At 44.8% G+C, this 17,209-nt stretch overlaps 1 protein-coding gene across 3 annotated transcripts in view; it reads right to left on the bottom strand.

Moving 5' to 3' along the window:
- The window catches only part of Thoc5 (THO complex 5), a 37,712-nt gene that overhangs the window by 16,320 nt on the left and 4,183 nt on the right, over nucleotides 1-17,209 (bottom strand). For 2 of the 3 annotated variants that reach the window (XM_036201425.1, XM_036201426.1), the window contains exons 3-10: nucleotides 15,745-15,888; nucleotides 14,481-14,594; nucleotides 14,262-14,359; nucleotides 10,936-11,082; nucleotides 4,087-4,201; nucleotides 2,207-2,339; nucleotides 1,484-1,519; nucleotides 69-146 (exon numbers count right to left, since the gene is read on the bottom strand). In XM_036201425.1, the coding sequence (XP_036057318.1) occupies nucleotides 69-146; nucleotides 1,484-1,519; nucleotides 2,207-2,339; nucleotides 4,087-4,201; nucleotides 10,936-11,082; nucleotides 14,262-14,359; nucleotides 14,481-14,594; nucleotides 15,745-15,888 (865 nt within the window). The remainder of the gene's footprint in view (nucleotides 1-68; nucleotides 147-1,483; nucleotides 1,520-2,206; nucleotides 2,340-4,086; nucleotides 4,202-10,935; nucleotides 11,083-14,261; nucleotides 14,360-14,480; nucleotides 14,595-15,744; nucleotides 15,889-17,209) is intronic. The other variant, XM_036201427.1, reaches the window with a different exon arrangement.

Raw genomic sequence — 17,209 nt, forward strand, 5'->3', positions numbered from 1 at the left:
CCAAGGACTCTTGGTCCTTTGGGAGTGATTTAGTATCCTTGGGTGAAGTATCCCAATCACCATGTTACCTTGAGAGTCCTCAGGGGGCTTGAAGAGAGCTTTGGCCTCGTCCACACTGCCTTCAATCGCCACAGACAACGTCTTATCTGGAGGTAAGAAAAGGCCTCTTGGGAGGCTGCTGAGTGCAAGCCAGCTCAGCAGCCGTGTTTCTTCAACACCTGCCCCTGTTCCTTGCTGACTGAGGGGAGGGAGGGCAAACTCACTCCACACAGGAAGGAGACAGAACCAAACTCTTCTCTCTGGGATTTGCTGAGAACAAATACTCCCAAGTGCTGCTTCCCAGCTAGGCATCCCTGAGACAGGTGCAATGCCCAGGAACTCAAACCCTGGGTTTGTCACCCCAAAGGAGTCTTCCAACAGCTGCCCTACAAAGTTCTCTCGCAGAAGCCCGTACCCACGCACATCCCAGAAATGATGGGTGCCTCTCCGTAAAAAGTTCCTGTGTTCTGCAGTCACCAAGCATCTGGTCAGCGCTGTCTCATTTCACAGGGCAGCAGAGAGTAGGTAAGAACATGGATGCTGCGGCCTGGTCTCAGACCTGATTCCTATGCCACTCATTACTGAATTTGTGACCTGGAAGATAACTTACTGATCTGAGGCTCAGTTTCTATATCTAAAAATTGGAGACTTGGAGAATAGCTACTGTTGGTTGAGCGGCAGTTAACTTTTAGTTACTTGAGGTTTGGTGTGAGGAATGTAACACAGAAGATCATCACACAGTTAATATGCATAAGGCTGTGGCTTTGATCCCCAGTACCACAAAATAAACAAGTAAATACATTCTTAAGTCTCACAACAACTGTCTAGGGGCATACTATTATTACAGACATTTAGAGAAACCTAATACTCAGTGAAGTCAGGAACCACACTCAGTAACAGATACACCAGAATCCTCTCCAGGTTGATTCCCTTGGGCTTGGCTCTCAAGCACTCAGTTAAGAATCTTTTCCACACACTTTGTCTGATGTGGAACTCCAGGATCCTACTGCTATGAGCAAATAAGCCACATTCTACCTCCTCTGTCCTTTTTTCCCCCTGATGGTAGTAGGGATGGAATATAGGGCTTAAGCTATACTCCAGCTCCTCCTCCTCTATCTTCAGGGTAAGAATGTCACTGAACCCTGACACCATTTGCCCAGCTACACTACAAAGGAAGGAAAACCTCCCCCAATAGCCAACTTCTGCTTTATATCTGGAAATAATACACAAACCAGCCCAGCCCAGCCCTAACAAGCTAGTTACCCTCAAGTGAGCACTGGAGACTGTCTTGGGGATCAAACTCACCCTCCACATGCTAGAAATCACTCTACCACAGAGTCACACTCCTTACCTACAATATTCTTTTTAATAGTTTAATCTTGAATTCTACAGGAAAACAGAAGTGGAAACGGTAGAGCTTTAAACACAAAAGAAAGTTACTCACCCTGTCTAGGGGGCTGGGAGGAGGATTTCATATGAGCTGATGATGGCAACAGAAGAGAACAAAGGGGAAGGAGAGGACGAGACGGACCAAGAAGACACAAGAAAAGACACAGTAATAATGTCTTGGTGCCATGGCTGGGACAGGGGCATGCACAGGGATAGTCAGTCTATGTCTTTCTGATGCCATGGGGTAAAGTATGAACAAGGAAGAGAAGTTTAGTGCTAAGTGGAAGCTGCATTGGAGCACATCGAAACCCTTTCTAAATCCTTCGCAGAGTTTGTGGGCTGTCCTGAGCACACTGGGGGTTGGTTCATCCTTTCATCTGGCAATTCACCAGGAAGTCATGCAGGCTGAGCCTGGGCATGGGAGAGCTGGGAGTGCTGCCTAGGACCTGAATTCAAGCGCCCCACCCCCAGAACACAAAGGAGACACTGATCCACCTGCCAAGTATATCTTGATGGAGCGAGCACTTGAGAGCCTACACAGGCTGCCTGGGCGCTGTACCGAAGAGCTACACAGCCAGGTTCAGAAAGATTCAAAGCCATCCACTCTGAAATGCCCATCACCTCAGTCAGGCCTCGGGCTAGCTGGCTCAAGGAGGAAAGGGGAGCACCTACCACCTGAGGGCTCCTGGGCAAAGCTGGGAACTCTCCTGGGCAGGCAGTTCCTCCTCCTTATGGCTCCTTCTCCCCCAGCCCCTCCCGGCCCAGCCCCCACACTCACCGCAGGCCTGCCCATATGCAGTGGTCTGCACGAAGAGCACATAGAGGGGAGGCGGCAGGTGCCTGGCAGTCTCATACTGCTTGTGTGCTTGGTCAAAGGGCATGAACAAGTATTCCTGCACCGGGAGGGAAGCCTGCAAGCAACAAAGGCACGTTTTGGTCTACACACACGGGTGCTTATGATTGCTTTGTTTGTTGTCTGTCTGCCTGCTTTGTTTTGTTTTGCTTTTGAGATAGGGTTTCTCTTGAAACAGCCCTGCCTGTCCTGGAACTCACAGTATAGACCAGGCTGTCCTTGAACTCACAAAGATCCATGCCTGCCTCTGTCCCCCGAGTGCTGGGATTAAGGACTCAGGATGCAGAGAAAAGCAGATCTGAGTTTGAGGTAGACAGAGACACCCCCCCCCCAAGCTGAGGCTTCACTTGTTAGGCAAGCACTCCACTACTGAGCTAAATCCCCAACCCCCTTGAGACCTCTCTCAAAAGACAAAAAGAAAGAAAGAAAGAGAAACAAAGAAAGGGAAAAAAGACAAAAGGTATATTCAAGTTTATTTTATGAAACAAAACCACGCAGTTGGCAAGGTAACTGTATGTGTATATATATATATATATATATATATATATATATATATATATATATATAATCTCCATATAGACACAGCACAAACCAAAGCACACAAGTAAAATTGTACTATGTTTGTTTAGTAATAGATCTTTTTATCTAGTTGTCCTATGAGTGGTATGCACCTGCCCTACATGGCCCATCAGGCAGTAAGGCTGCACTGCACATAACAGAGCAATGCAGAGGGCCTAGAATGTTAAATGCAACCAGAACTGCTCATCCCCATTCTCATCTTCTCTCTCCCTGCTCTCCCTTCATCTCCATCTCTCCCCTTCTCTCTTTGTGTTGTTGGTTTGAGACAGAGTCTCACTATGTAGACCATGCTAGTCTGGAACTTCTATGTAGACCAGGCTGGCCTCAAGGCATGCACCACCACAGCCAGCTTGTTGGTTCTTTGCGAAATAGTCCTGCAATGTAGTTAGTCTAAGTAGCCTGAGTCTGCTCTTTATTCATCCCAAGCTGGCCTCAAATTCAGTCTTCCTGCCTCAACTTCCTAGGTCCACTAGCAGCCCGGCTCCATGTCCTTTTTCTCCTATTATCAAGTTTTACTAGAAAAATACATTTTTGTCAACAACTCTAATTCCATGTCTAGGAAGAGAAGATGGGCAGACCTTGCCAAGTCCTAGAAAAAATGGATTTATAATTTCTCTAGTTCCTCTATATTAGTCATTTATCTTTCTTCATAAAACTAAAGGATTTAGACCAAATCTTGCATCACAAGCAAACAAAAAATCAGGTCATATGCACAAACTCGTGTGTGTGTGTGTGTGTGTGTGTGTGTGTGTGTGTGTGTGTGTGTACATATACATTTTATAGATAGAGGGGAGAGAGAGAGAGGGAGAGAGGAGGAGTGGGGGGGAGAGAGAGATTGAGATTGAGATTCTCTATGGGTAAGTGGAGGCTTTTCAAAGAAAGGTAAGCTCTTCCAGAGTGATCGACTCTTTCTCCACCAGTCCCTGAGGTGTCTGGGAACCTACCAGCTGTTCTCAGGAAAGGAAGCAAGTTTAAATGCCTAGGGACAGCAGGCTGGTGAGGAGCATGCAGGGAAGGGGGGACCGAACTTAACAAATCTGAGTCATGTTACCTGAAAGCTGTGGATAAACAACAGGCCAGGCACGTGTATGGATGCTCCAGAGTCAGGAGCCCAGTATTCCTTTACTCCAGCACGTAACCCGTCCTTCCCAGAAAAGCATGCTCAGTGTGGCCTGACGGGGACGAGGGGGCCCTGTGGCCTGTGGTGAAGGCAGAGGCACGCTCACCTGCATGATGCTGTTGAGGCGAGGCTGCAGGCTGCTCAGATACTCCTTCTTCACCTCGATCTCCTTCAGGATCTTCTCCTTGTTGGAGAGACAGTCTCGGTACTTCTCTGCCAGCCTACAGGGGCGCACAGGGCACTGTCACGAAAGCCTCACAGGGATACCTCAACATACCTGCTCACTCCCGCACTCTACCTGGAACAGCGGTGACAATTCTAGTGACAGCCAGCACTCACTGTGTGCCAAGGCCTTTGGTGGGTTCCATACAAGCACTACCCTACTTAGTGACCGCATAAATCCTTGAATACGTTGACTTAAACATTTTTATCACATGTATTTGTTGTGTATGTGGGGCAGGGAGAGGGCACGTGTATTATGGCATGCATGTGAAGGTCAGAAAACAACTGACCTACCATGTGTTTCTGGGGCTCAAACTCCGGTTGTCAGGCTTCGCAGCAATTATCACCTGAGCTACACCATTTGCCCTTTATTTGAAACAAGGTCAAGGTAGCCTGTGAACTCTTGACAAGCTTCCTGCAGCGGTCTTCCAAGTGACGAGGTTACAGATGTGGGCCACCATTCTCGGAAGACAGACATTCCTTCTCTTTCCTTATTTCTCATTGAGACAGGGTTTCACCAAGTTATACATGCTAACCTTTGTCTTAGTTAGGGCTTCTAGTACTGTAATACAGCAACAAGACCACAGGGAGGAAAGGGTTACTTCATCTTCCAATTCTGGGAAGTCAGGCCGGAACTCAAGGCAAGAGCCTGGAGGCCAGAATGCTGCTTACTGGCTGGTTCCTCGTGGTTTGCTCAGTTTGTTCTTTCTTTCTTTGTTGTTTTTGTTTTTGTTTTTCAAGACAGGGTTTCTCAGTATAACAGCTCTGGTTGTCCTGGAACTTACTATGTAGCCCAGGCTAGCCTTGAACTTGAGATCCACCTGCCTCTGCCTCCTGAGTGCTGAGATTAAAGGCGTGCACCACCACCACCTGGCTCAGTTTGTTTTCTTATATACCTGAGGACCACGTAACTAGGGTTAGCACCCACCACAGTGGGCTGGGCCCTTCCAAATAAACATTAATCAAGAAAATGCTCCCCAAGCTTCCCTACAGGCCAATCTTCTGGAGGCATTTTCTCCGTTGAGGTTCTCTCCTCTCAGATCACTCTGGCTTGTGTCAAGTTGACAAAAAAATTAGCCAGCACAGGGCTGGAGAAATGGCTCAGTGGTTAAGAGCACTAGCTTCTCTTCCAGAGGACCTGGGTTCAATTCTCAGAACTCACATGGCAGCTCACAAATGTCTGTAACTCCAGTTCTAGAGAATCTGGTACCCTCACATTGACACTAATGCACATAAAAAAAATAAATATTTTTTTTGTTTTGTTTTCTCTAGACAGGGTTTCTCTGTGTAGTTTTGGTGCCTGTCCTGGATCTCCCTCTGTAGACCAGCCCAGGCTGGTCTCGAACTCACAGCAATCCGCCTGGCTCTGCCTCCTGAGTGCTGGGATTAAAGGCGTGCGCCATTGCCACCCAATATGAATAAATATTTTTTAAAAGAAGATGTAAAGTCATAAAGAAACAATATTAAAAATAATTAGCTATCACAACTTAGAACTCACTTTGTAGCTCAAGCTAGCCCAGCCTCCCAAGAAGCTAGGAATACAGACTTATACTGTCAGGCCTAGAAAGAAGTTTTTTTTTTTTTGCTTTTTTTTTTTTTTTTAAATATGGATCGCTTCACAAATTTGTGTGTCATCCTTGCACAGGGGCAAGAAGATATTTTTAAAAAAGGAAGTTTGAGGATTTTTTTTTGAATTCTTAAAAGCATTTATTTAGTGTGTCTGTATGCATGAGTACACAAGTATATGCATGCCCATGGAGATCAGAAAGCAACTTATGGAAGTCTATTCTCTCCTTCCACAATGTGGGTTCCAGGGACTAATCTGAGGTCCTCAGACATGGTGGCAAGTACTTCCAGCCCAAGAAGTTCTTTTTAAAACAGTCTCATGTAGTCTAGGCTAACCTTCAACATCTGATCCTCCTGCCTCCATGTTCCCCAGTGCTGGGATTCCAGGGGTACACTACCACACCTGATGTTATGCAGGACCAGTGAGCAAACCCAGGGCCCTATGCACAGTAGGCAAGCATATCATCAACTGTGCAACACCCACGCCTAGGAAAGACTTTAATATAGATTTAAACAAGGGCATTTCAGGACAGCTAAGAGACTTAAGAAACCTAATGCGGGTGCAGGTTTCTCAGGGGAGCAGCTGGGACTCTTATTATCCCACAAATTGCCCCAAGTGATTCATTCAGCTCAGTTATGTGTCCATGAATCCAAGCCTACACCTCTTGAGAGGTTTTGCCCATGAGCACTGGGGGTACTTCCCTGTTGTCTCTACACCACATGTTACTGATAGGCTAGACCCCAACTTTCCACATATCAGATGAGGCAACTACACGACTTAATGAGAACCACATACTTCGGGAATGGGGTAGGCAGGGATGGATTCTGAATCAGACTGTACACAGCAGACAGTTACGAGAGTAGAGAGGTAGGCCAGCCTACCTGAGCAAAATATTGATACAAACTCCTAAGAAGCATACTCCATGTTTACTAAATTCATAACTTGGGCCAAAGGCAAGTACAGAAACAGGTGTTTCTGCAATAAAAACAGCAGATGGGCCAATAAAAAGCCCTAGAAATCTCATACAAATTAAGAGTCAAGTCACCATAATAGAAGGGCTGTATCTATAGAGTGCGCAATGAAAAAAGCACATATGTTATAGTCTCAGAAAAACTTGGATCACTCTATTTATGATTAGTTAAAAATAAAAAAAAAAAGAAGTCCTAAAATAAGACCAAAAAAAAAAAAAAGTTAAAAAGCTCGGCATAGTTTTGTACCCCTTAATCCTAGCACTCAGGATTAAGTAGATCTGTGAGACCAGCCTGGTCTACATAGTGAGTTCCAGGCCAACCAAGGCTATATAGTGAGACCTTGTCTCAAAAAAAACAAAAAACAAAAACAAAACAAAACAAAACAAAAAACCAAACAAACAAAGATATTAAGAAAGAAAAGTCGCTGGGTGGTGTTAGCGCACGCCTGTAATCCCAACACTTGGGAGGCAGAGGCAGGTGGATCTCTGTGAGTTCCAGGACAGGCTCCAAAGCTACAGAGAAACCCTGTCTTGAAAGACCAAAAAAAAAAAAAAAAAGAAAGAAAAGTTGACTGGATCTCTATGAGTTTCAGGCCAGCCTGGTCTACAGAGCGAGTTCTAGGACAGCCAGGACTGTTACACAGAGAAACCCTGTCTCTAAAAACAAAGAAAGGAAGGAAGGAAGGAAGGAGGGAGGGAGGGAGGAAGAAAAATAGAAAAAGAAAAGTTGAGGGTGTAAGTTAGTAACATCAGTTTCCCAAGAGGTTGAGGCAGGGGGATTCCAAATTCAAAGCTTACTTGAGTGACAAAGTGAGTTGTGAGTTTAAGGCCAGCCTGGTCACACAGCAAGGCCTTGTTTCACATCAAAAAACAAAAAACAAACTATAAACAGTCTGGAGCTATATTCAGCCCAGCGACAGAGTATTTGCTCCCATGTGTGAGGTTCTGAATTCCAAGTCCAGTACCCAAAACAAAGTAACTGCAGCCCCAAACAACACCTTGTAAGGAGCATTATTTATGAGAGTACAATATGTAAACAACCTCCAAAGTCTGAAAGAGGAATGCTTTTGTGATTTTTTCATACCTAGGCTTGTGGTACAACCTTCTGAAACAATGTGCACAGGCACAGGCTTACAGATGTGGAAAATAAAAATTCAAAGTTCCATCTATGTGGCTGGGGATGTAGCTCAGTAGTAAAGCACTTGCTTAATACTAATGAGGCCTTAGGTTGGATCCCCAGTTACAGGCAGAGTGGGGGGTGGCGGAGGTGTGTGTGTGGGGGAATATTCCTGTTTTTGTTTTGTCAACTTGACACAAACCAGAGTTATCTAGGAAGAGGAACTTCAGTTGAGAAAATGCCTTCATCAGATTGGCCTGGAAGAGGGCCAGTATACTATGGGCTGGTGGTCCTTGGTTGTATAAAAAAGCAGGCTGAGCACACCACTGTCACGGCTCCAGTTAAGGACTCCAGCTTCCTGCCTGGCTTCCTCAGTGACAGATGTGACCTGAGAGTTGTACACTGAAATCAACCCTCTCCTCCCCAAGGTGCTCTTGGTCACGGTGTTTATCACAACAGTAGAAACCCTGACTAAGACAAGCATTGAAGGTGTTGATTTAGGAGTTTAAGCTACAGCCTCGTTGGTAGAGTGTATGCCTAGCACCACATAAATCTAGATGTGAGAGTGCTTGCCTATAATCCTAGCACTTGGGAGGTGGAGGCAGGAAGAGCAGGAGTTCAAAGCCACCCTTGGTTACTCAGTAAGTCTGGGTAAAAGCACTTGCTCTGCAAGCCTGAAGGCCTGAGATCAATCCCAGAACTCATGTAAAGGTGGAAAGGAGAGAACCAACTCAAGTCATCCTGACCTCCACACACTCATTATGGTCCATACACCCACATACATCATGCACACACACAATAAGAATAGGTAAAATTAAAAACAATATTAGGCGTCCATGTTGGGCAGTGGTGGTGCACACTTTTAATCCCAGCACTTGGAAGACAGAGGCAGGTGGATCTCTGTGAGTTGAGGCCAGCCTGGTCTACCTCATGAGTTCCAGGACAGCCAGGGCTTCATAAGAGAAACACTATCTCAAACCCAAAATAAAAATTATAATCTTTAAAAGGAAAAAAAATGGATTTGGTTGTCAGTTATTAGCATATTTTAAGACTTTATTTTTAAATCATATGGATTTATATGTGTTTGTTAGGGGTATATGTGCATGAGTGCAGGTGTCCAAGGAGGACAGACATTGGCTCCCCTGCAGCTGGAGTTACAGATGGTAGTGAGCCAGCTGAAACAGGATAGGAACCAACCGGGATGGATCCTTTGGAAGAGCGAGTATGCACCCCTAACCACTGAGTCACATCTCCAGCCCCTCAGGGGTTAAAATTTTAAAGGAAAAAAACCACTTTCATGCCCAGACATGGTAGTAGCATGCCTGCAGTTCCAACTACTGGGAAGCTGGGGCAAGAAGAGGGCTGGAGCAGTAGTTTGTGGCCAGTCTAGGCAGTATAGAAAAACCCTGCCTTTGGACATGGGATTTCGAACTGTGTTAAGGATGTTAAAAACTAAGCCGGGCAGTGGTGACTCACGCCTGTAATCCCAGCACTCGGGAGGCAGAGGCAGGTGGATCTCTGTGAGTTTGAGGCCAGCCTGGTCTACAAATTGAGTTCCAGGACAGGCTCCAAAGCTGCAGAGAAACCCTGTCTCGAAAAGCAAAAGAAAAAAAAAAAAGAATGTTAAAAACTATGGGGACTTTTAGAGGTGGACTGGATATATTTTGCACTATGGAATGGCCGTGAACCTATGATAATAAGAGGTAGGAGACTGTGGTCTCAAAGAGACATAGAGATGTGCCTGGTGCCATCTTGACAAAGGATAGGGTTGTGATGGTTAATACTGATCTGATTTGGTAAGATCCAGAATCACCAGGAGGGCCAGCAAGATGACTCAGCAGTGAAGCGCTTGCTCAAGCCTGATGGTCAGAGCTGAAGTCCCAAAACCCACAGTGGAAGGAACGAAATAACACAGCTGTCTTCTGACCTCTGCATGTGAGCACCCGCCCCACCCCGCCCCCCAACACACACAATTAGAATCACTTAGGGATGAGCCCCCTGGAATACCGTAGAGGGAGTTTCTTGACTAAGTTAACCGAGGTGGGAAAACTCACTCTAAAAGAGGGTAGCGGGGCTGGACACCTGCTGCTCTGCTCTTGCAGAAGACCAGGGTTCAGTTCTAGTACCCACCCTTTAAGCAGCTCACAGCCATTACACGTAACTCCAGTTTGGGGGGTGGTGGTGATGCTTTCTTTTGGCCGCTGCTGGTCTCACACACACACACACACACACACACATACACACACACACACACACACACAAAATACACACAGAGAGTTAAAATACAGGAAAGCTTTAAAAGCGGGCGGCACCACTCCCCGGTCTTGAGTCTTACACTCCATGAGAAGAGAAAGCCCGCAATCAGGAATGCCTTCTCTCTTCCTGACTAGGACACAGTGAGCTGCTTCATCTTCAAAGGTGAGCCAAGATGAGCCCTGGTGTCCGTGTGTGCCCCCGCCCTAATTCTTAGGGGACTTTGTCACAGAATCAAGGGAAACAACTAACACAGTCACTAAACAAACAGTTTCACTGTGACTTTCATACATATACGTCATCATATCTTGTTATGGCACCCTGCTTTCCTCCATGGCCCTCCCCATAATTTCTACTTATCACTATAATTCGTGTGTGTGTGCACGCGTGCACATGTGTGATGTACTCATCCATGCATGCACATGTAGAGGCCAGACGACAATCCAACTGTCTTTATTATTCTCTGCCTACCTTTTGAGACAGGGTCTCTCCCTGAACCTGGAGCTCTCTGATTAGGATAGGCTGGCTGCCTAGCAGCTTCGGGGGATCTGACCATCTCTACACCCTAGACTCACGCCACTTTACCCAGCTTTTTCACACGAGCTTGGGATACAAATTCGGGTCCAGACTCTCGCACAAGTACTTTACCTACTGAACCATCTGAACCATCTTACAGTGCAGTGGTTTTTTTATTTCCTTGTGGTGGTGAAAACTGAGCCAAGAGCCTTGGGCGTGTGGGCAAACATCCTACCACTGAGCCTTTAACTGGGCCATGGCTGCCACCGCCACCCTGTGGTTGATGAGGTCAGGAAGGAGGGAGCGCTACCTTTTCCGCTGTTCCAGCTCCCAGTCCAGACGGGCCAGAGTTTGTTGGTGAGGGTCTCCCATGGTGATTTCGGCCTTGCTGATGTTTGGTGGAGCCTCTGTATAAAATTCCTCTAAACTGACCAGATCAATTTCTTCATGCTTTGACCTATAAGCAAAAACTAAGTTATGGGGCAGCCATTTTCAGGACCCCAAATTGTGGCTTAGCGGGGCAGTTGTTCAATTGACCCCTATGCAGCCCTGCCTATAGCTACTTGAGATCATGGAGTTCCCTCAGCAAATGCTCAATGACAGACATTTCGGTAGGATGAGAGGCCATTAGTGACATACCACAAGGTCATTTGCCCATGCTGCCCAACCTATTTACCATGAATTAGAGGAAGGCTTGAGAAGGATGCTTAATAAATTTATAGATGTCTCCTGACTGCACAGGAGATGTACCAGCTAAGAGACTCAGGATCACCATAGCCTAGGCTTATGCCATCAAGGTGAAACCGAGACATGACATGTCACCCTGGAGGGACAAACCTAAGAGTCTACGCCTAACTTTAAGACATTTCATGAATAAGTATAAGAAGAGAAAAGGCCAGACAGTCAGGACTGGATGTGGGGAAAAATCTAGAGGCTTTAATTTCTGCTTGTTTATAGATATCCTTACAAAAGAAGAGCCTGGTTCTCTACTGGGTTAATGCAGCTGAGTGCTCAGGTCCTGGAGAAATAAGCATCAGAGCCACCATACACTAATGAGTACCATGCCAGGCAGTGATGGCACACACTTGTAATCTCAGCACTCAGGAGGCAGAGGCAGGTAAATCTCTGGGAGTTCCAGGCCAGCCTGGGCTACAGAAGTAAGTTCTACGATAGTCAGGGCTACACAGAGAACCCCTGTCTAGAAAAACCAAAAAATAAATAAATAAGAATCTATTATATGCTATCCTCACCTCATCTAGTTCTTAAGAGATGAAGATTTTATCTCCATTTAAAAATTACTACTTATTGGGGCTGGAGAGATGGCTCAGAGGTTAAGAGCACTGACTGTTCTTCCAGAGAACCTGAGTTTAATTCCCAGCAACCACATGGTGGCTCACAACCATCTGTAATGACATATGGTGCCCTCTTCTGTATACTAAATAAATAAATTTTTTTTAAAAATTACTACTTATTATTATATAATTTAGCTATACTTTATTTTTAAAATTTTTTCTTGTTTGCCTCAAACTCAGGGAGCCCTGATTAAAGGCATGTGTCACCACTGTCTGGCTCTTTTTCCATTTTTCAAATGTGTCCAAGATTGTACAGTTAGTGAAAGACAGAGGCTGGATGCTAACTCCAGAGCCCATGATCCTTCTCTGTGGCCACCTGCCCGAGTTCCACTATATTATGAGTTTGCCAATTTCCATCTAAGCAATGATTATAGAGTAGGGCATCACATTCTTTCATGTTGTTTTTATACATTTTCAACTGTCATAGTATCAAAAATAGCACTGGGGAGGGAGCTGCTGACCAACAGGTACATTATTTTTCAATAAGGCAAGTGGGTACTGGTATTCTATAGTACAGCAAGTGAATATAATAACAATACATCTTGAGGAGAAAGAATTGCTTTTAACAAGTGCTGAGCCCAAAACACAAAAGGGTCAGAGAGGCTTTCACAGTTCTTTGTGTAGTTTAGAAGGACTACTTAACTTCTCCTGCTCAAAGTAATCTACTGACCCTTTCCCCAACCCTGCAGTCTTCTAAGCTGCTGATGCTCCTATAAAGGGATGGTTCACACTGGTCTATGTAAGAACAAGCAGTACCACATCACACTGGTCTATGTAAGAACAAGCAGTACCACACCACACTGGTCTATGTTAAGACAAGCCAGTACCACAACCCACTGGTCTAGTAAGAACAAGCAGTACCACATCACACTGGTCTATGTAAGAACAAGCAGTACCACACCACACTGGTCTATGTAGAACAAGCAGTACCCACCACACTGGTCTATGTAAGAAACATCACACTGGATTATGTAAGTACAAGCAGTACCACATCACACTGGTCTAGGTAAGAACAAGCAGTACCACACCACACTGGTCTATGTAAGTACAAGCAGTACCACATCACACTGGTCTATGTAAGAACAAGCAGTACCACACCACACTGGTCTATGTAAGAACAAGCAGTACCACATCACACTGGTCTATGTAAGAACAAGCAGTACCACATCACACTGGTCTATGTAAGAACAAGCAGTACCACATCACACTGGTCTATGTAAGAACAAGCAGTACCACACCACACTGGTCTATGTAAGAACAAGCAGTACCACACCACACTGGTCTATGTAAGAACAAGCAGTACCACATCACACTGGTCTATGTAAGAACAAGCAGTACCACACCACACTGGTCTATGTAAGAACAAGCAGTACCACATCACACTGGTCTATGTAAGAACAAGCAGTACCACACCACACTGGTCTATGTAAGAACAAGCAGTACCACATCACACTGGATTATGTAAGAACAAGCAGTACCACATCACACTGGTCTATGTAAGAACAAGCAGTACCACATCACACTGGTCTATGTAAGAACAAGCAGTACCACATCACACTGGTCTATGTAAGAACAAGCAGTACCACATCACACTGGTCTATGTAAGAACAAGCAGTACCACATCACACTGGTCTATGTAAGAACAAGCAGTACCACATCACACTGGATTATGTAAGAACAAGCAGTACCACATCACACTGGTCTATGTAAGTACAAGCAGTACCACATCACACTGGTCTATGTAAGTACAAGCAGTACCACATCACACTGGTCTAGGTAAGAACAAGCAGTACCACACCACACTAGTCTAGGTAAGAACAAGCAGTACCACACCACACTGGTCTATGTAAGTACAAGCAGTACCACATCACACTGGTCTATGTAAGTACAAGCAGTACCACATCACACTGGTCTATGTAAGAACAAGCAGTACCACACCACACTGGTCTAGGTAAGTACAAGCAGTACCACATCACACTGGTCTATGTAAGAACAAGCAGTACCACATCACACTGGTCTATGTAAGAACAAGCAGTACCACATCACACTGGTCTATGTAAGAACAAGCAGTACCACATCACACTGGTCTATGTAAGAACAAGCAGTACCACATCACACTGGTCTATGTAAGAACAAGCAGTACCACATCACACTGGTCTATGTAAGAACAAGCAGTACCACACCACACTGGTCTAGGTAAGAACAAGCAGTACCACACCACACTGGTCTATGTAAGTACAAGCAGTACCACATGCGTGTCAAAGCCCTGTCCTCCCAAACTCACTTGAACTCCAAACATTTGGTGATCTCCTTCTGCAGGTGCATGACTTCGTAGAGCAGGTTCTGTAGCTGCAGGTGGTAGGCATCAACTTTCTGCTTGGCCTAAAGGAAGAGGAGGTGAGCAGGGCAATTTGGGGCAGGACTGAGCATCAGCAGAGTCAGAGAAGGGGTGAAGGGTCGGTTAAAGAGAGGACAGAGAGGAGGGATGAGAAGTCAACTCTACCTCATGGGTCTGATCTCTTCCTTTCTTTAACCGGATGTGGGCTAATCGGTTAAGCTTCTTTAGAGTCATGAAATGCACACAGCTCTGGATCCTTCGCTCTTCAATTTCAATGGCCTGTGCACAAAGAAAATAGTAAAGATCACCAACAGATGACAAGTCAGCTCCCTTCAGACCTAGGTGCTGCCAAACCAACCCCATCATCCAAGGCCATAAACAGACTCCACAGGGAGCCTGGAACAGTAAGAAATGTCATGAGAGAAACAGAAGACTAAGGCCATGCATGATGACACACGCCTTTAAGCTCAGTACTCAAAAGGCAGAGGCAAGAGTTCAGTGCCAGCCTGGTCTACACAGGGAGTTTCAAAGACAAAGGAATGTAGGAAGGAAGGGAGGGAGGGAGAGAGGGAGGGAGGGAGGGAGGGAGGGAGGGAGGGGAGAGGGAGGGAGGATAAAGCAAATGCAACCAGTTCACATAATAATACCTACACCTACTGATCTTATGGAGACCCTCACCACAGCAATGCTATGCCATAAAATTTGGCCTCTATAAATAATTTAAATGACAGTAATAAAAATAATAGCTATAAAGCTTGGTTATAATAATAGAGCTATAGAATGTAATAATCTTTTTTTTTAGATTTATTTATTTATTATGTATGCCATGAGTGTTCTGCCTGCAGGCCAGAAGAGGGCACCAGATCTCATTGTAGATAGTTGTGAACCACCGTGTGGTTGCTGGGAATTGAATTCAGGACCGCTGGTAGAATAGTCAGTGCTCTTAACCTCTGAGCCATCTCTCCAGCCCAGAATGTAATAATCTTAAATATTGGTCAACATACATGAAAATAAGTAAGACTGATGGGGAAAACTGAATTCTTTAACTCCCCCGTCTAGTTTTTAGATACACTATTTAGTTTTATATCTGCCTGACTAATTCATTTACAATCCATGATAATTTCATTTTGGGCCCTGTGATTTACTTGCACATACTTCTCAATACTTAGCAAAATGCCTGACATGTAAAAAATATTAAGTCGATAATATCAAAGTCATAGAAAAAAGTTATCTTGTACTTTCAATACTGTAATGGGAGACTGGGTTGCTATGACAAATTATAACAAATGAATAGGCAGATCTCTGGATCCTCCAGACCCCAACGCTAATCACATGGGACAGAGGACGAGATCAGGAAGAGACTCATGACCACAAGAGGAGCTCCAGTTGTACAGACACCAGGTGTGCCATGCCTCGCCTTTCTCCTCACCACATCCTTGCTGCCCTTGCTCTTCAGGTCCTGGATCTCGGCCATCAGCCTTTGTAGCTCCTGGCAAGTGTACTTGTACAGCTCATAGTCTCTGCCAGGGTCCCGCAGGTCAACCTCCGCCTCCTCACTGTAGTACTTGCCTTCCTGTGGAGGAAAGAAGAGGTCCTGGGTAGATGGTGAAAGTCTCCCTGCCAGATCACAAACAATGAGAAAGAGCACCTTCGTTATGTAAGAACATTACAATTGCCAGTGTGTGTCCAGTCTGGTCTCCACTGTGATTCCAGGCCAAGTGGGACTACACAACGAGATACTGTTTCACAAAACAGAACATTATAAGGAAATCCTAAATGAGGCCATTTACGGAATTAGTCTTTTTTTTTTTGGCTATTCGAGACAGGTTTCTCTGTGTAACAGCCCTGGCCATCCTGGAATTCACTCTGTAGACCAGGTAGGTCGATAATTTATTTTTAATATTTTAAAATTATGTATATCTGTGTATCTGAAAGTGGTTATGTGAATGTGGAAGCCAAAGGCATTGGCCACTCTGGGAGCTGGAGCTATAGGTGAGTTAAGCCACCAAACACAGGTACTAGGAGCTTAATTTAGGTCCTCTATAAGAGGACTTAATTGAGTTCTTCATTGCTGAGGTGTTTCTCCAGCCTCTAAAATGTTTCTCTTGTTTTCAAAATACAAACCTCTGTCTCTTTTTGATTACAGAGTAATGCATGCCTGATGTCAAGAATTCAGAAAAGAGAAATATCAAAAACAAAGTAAACGACCTGTGGGTCAGCATGATGACCTGAGTTCTGGACTGACATCACTGAAGGCGATAACTCCTACAGATGACTGTTATTATACGTTCACCAGGGCACACAAGTGCCACATACCCTAAATACATACCACACATTTTCTTACTTGCCTATCATTTCACATCTCAGCCCAAAGCAACTTCACTGTGAATACTGTGGATTTTTATTTTATTTTCAAACAAGATAGGACCACATTGTCCATGCTGATTGGGGAAATTTCTCATCCAAATAAACATAGATGTTTGTCTCAATAAATAAGGTAAAGAGTGGCCAAGGAAGATACCCAATATCAACTATGAGCCTACAGACACAAACACACAATGTGTACATATACACACATACATGTGCACCCACACACATGTGAACATACATACACACACAAAAAGTTAAAAATCACTATTAGCCAGGAATTGTGGCATATTCCTATAATCACAGCACTTGGAAGATTGAGGCAGGACAATGTTGACTTCAAGTCAGCTTGGACTATAGCACAAGACCTAAAAACAAACAAATCAACAATGCTGTGATCAGTGGGAAAAAAGAAATCTCTACATTAATTTTGATTTCTTAAAACTAAGGGAAAAAACTGGTGTTTCATTTTTCTTTATTACTTCCATAAATTCCATTTATATGTATTAGAATTCATTCAGAGGGTC

The sequence above is a fragment of the Onychomys torridus genome, chromosome 10 (assembly GCF_903995425.1).
Source record: "Onychomys torridus chromosome 10, mOncTor1.1, whole genome shotgun sequence".
Lineage (NCBI taxonomy): Eukaryota > Metazoa > Chordata > Mammalia > Rodentia > Cricetidae > Onychomys > Onychomys torridus.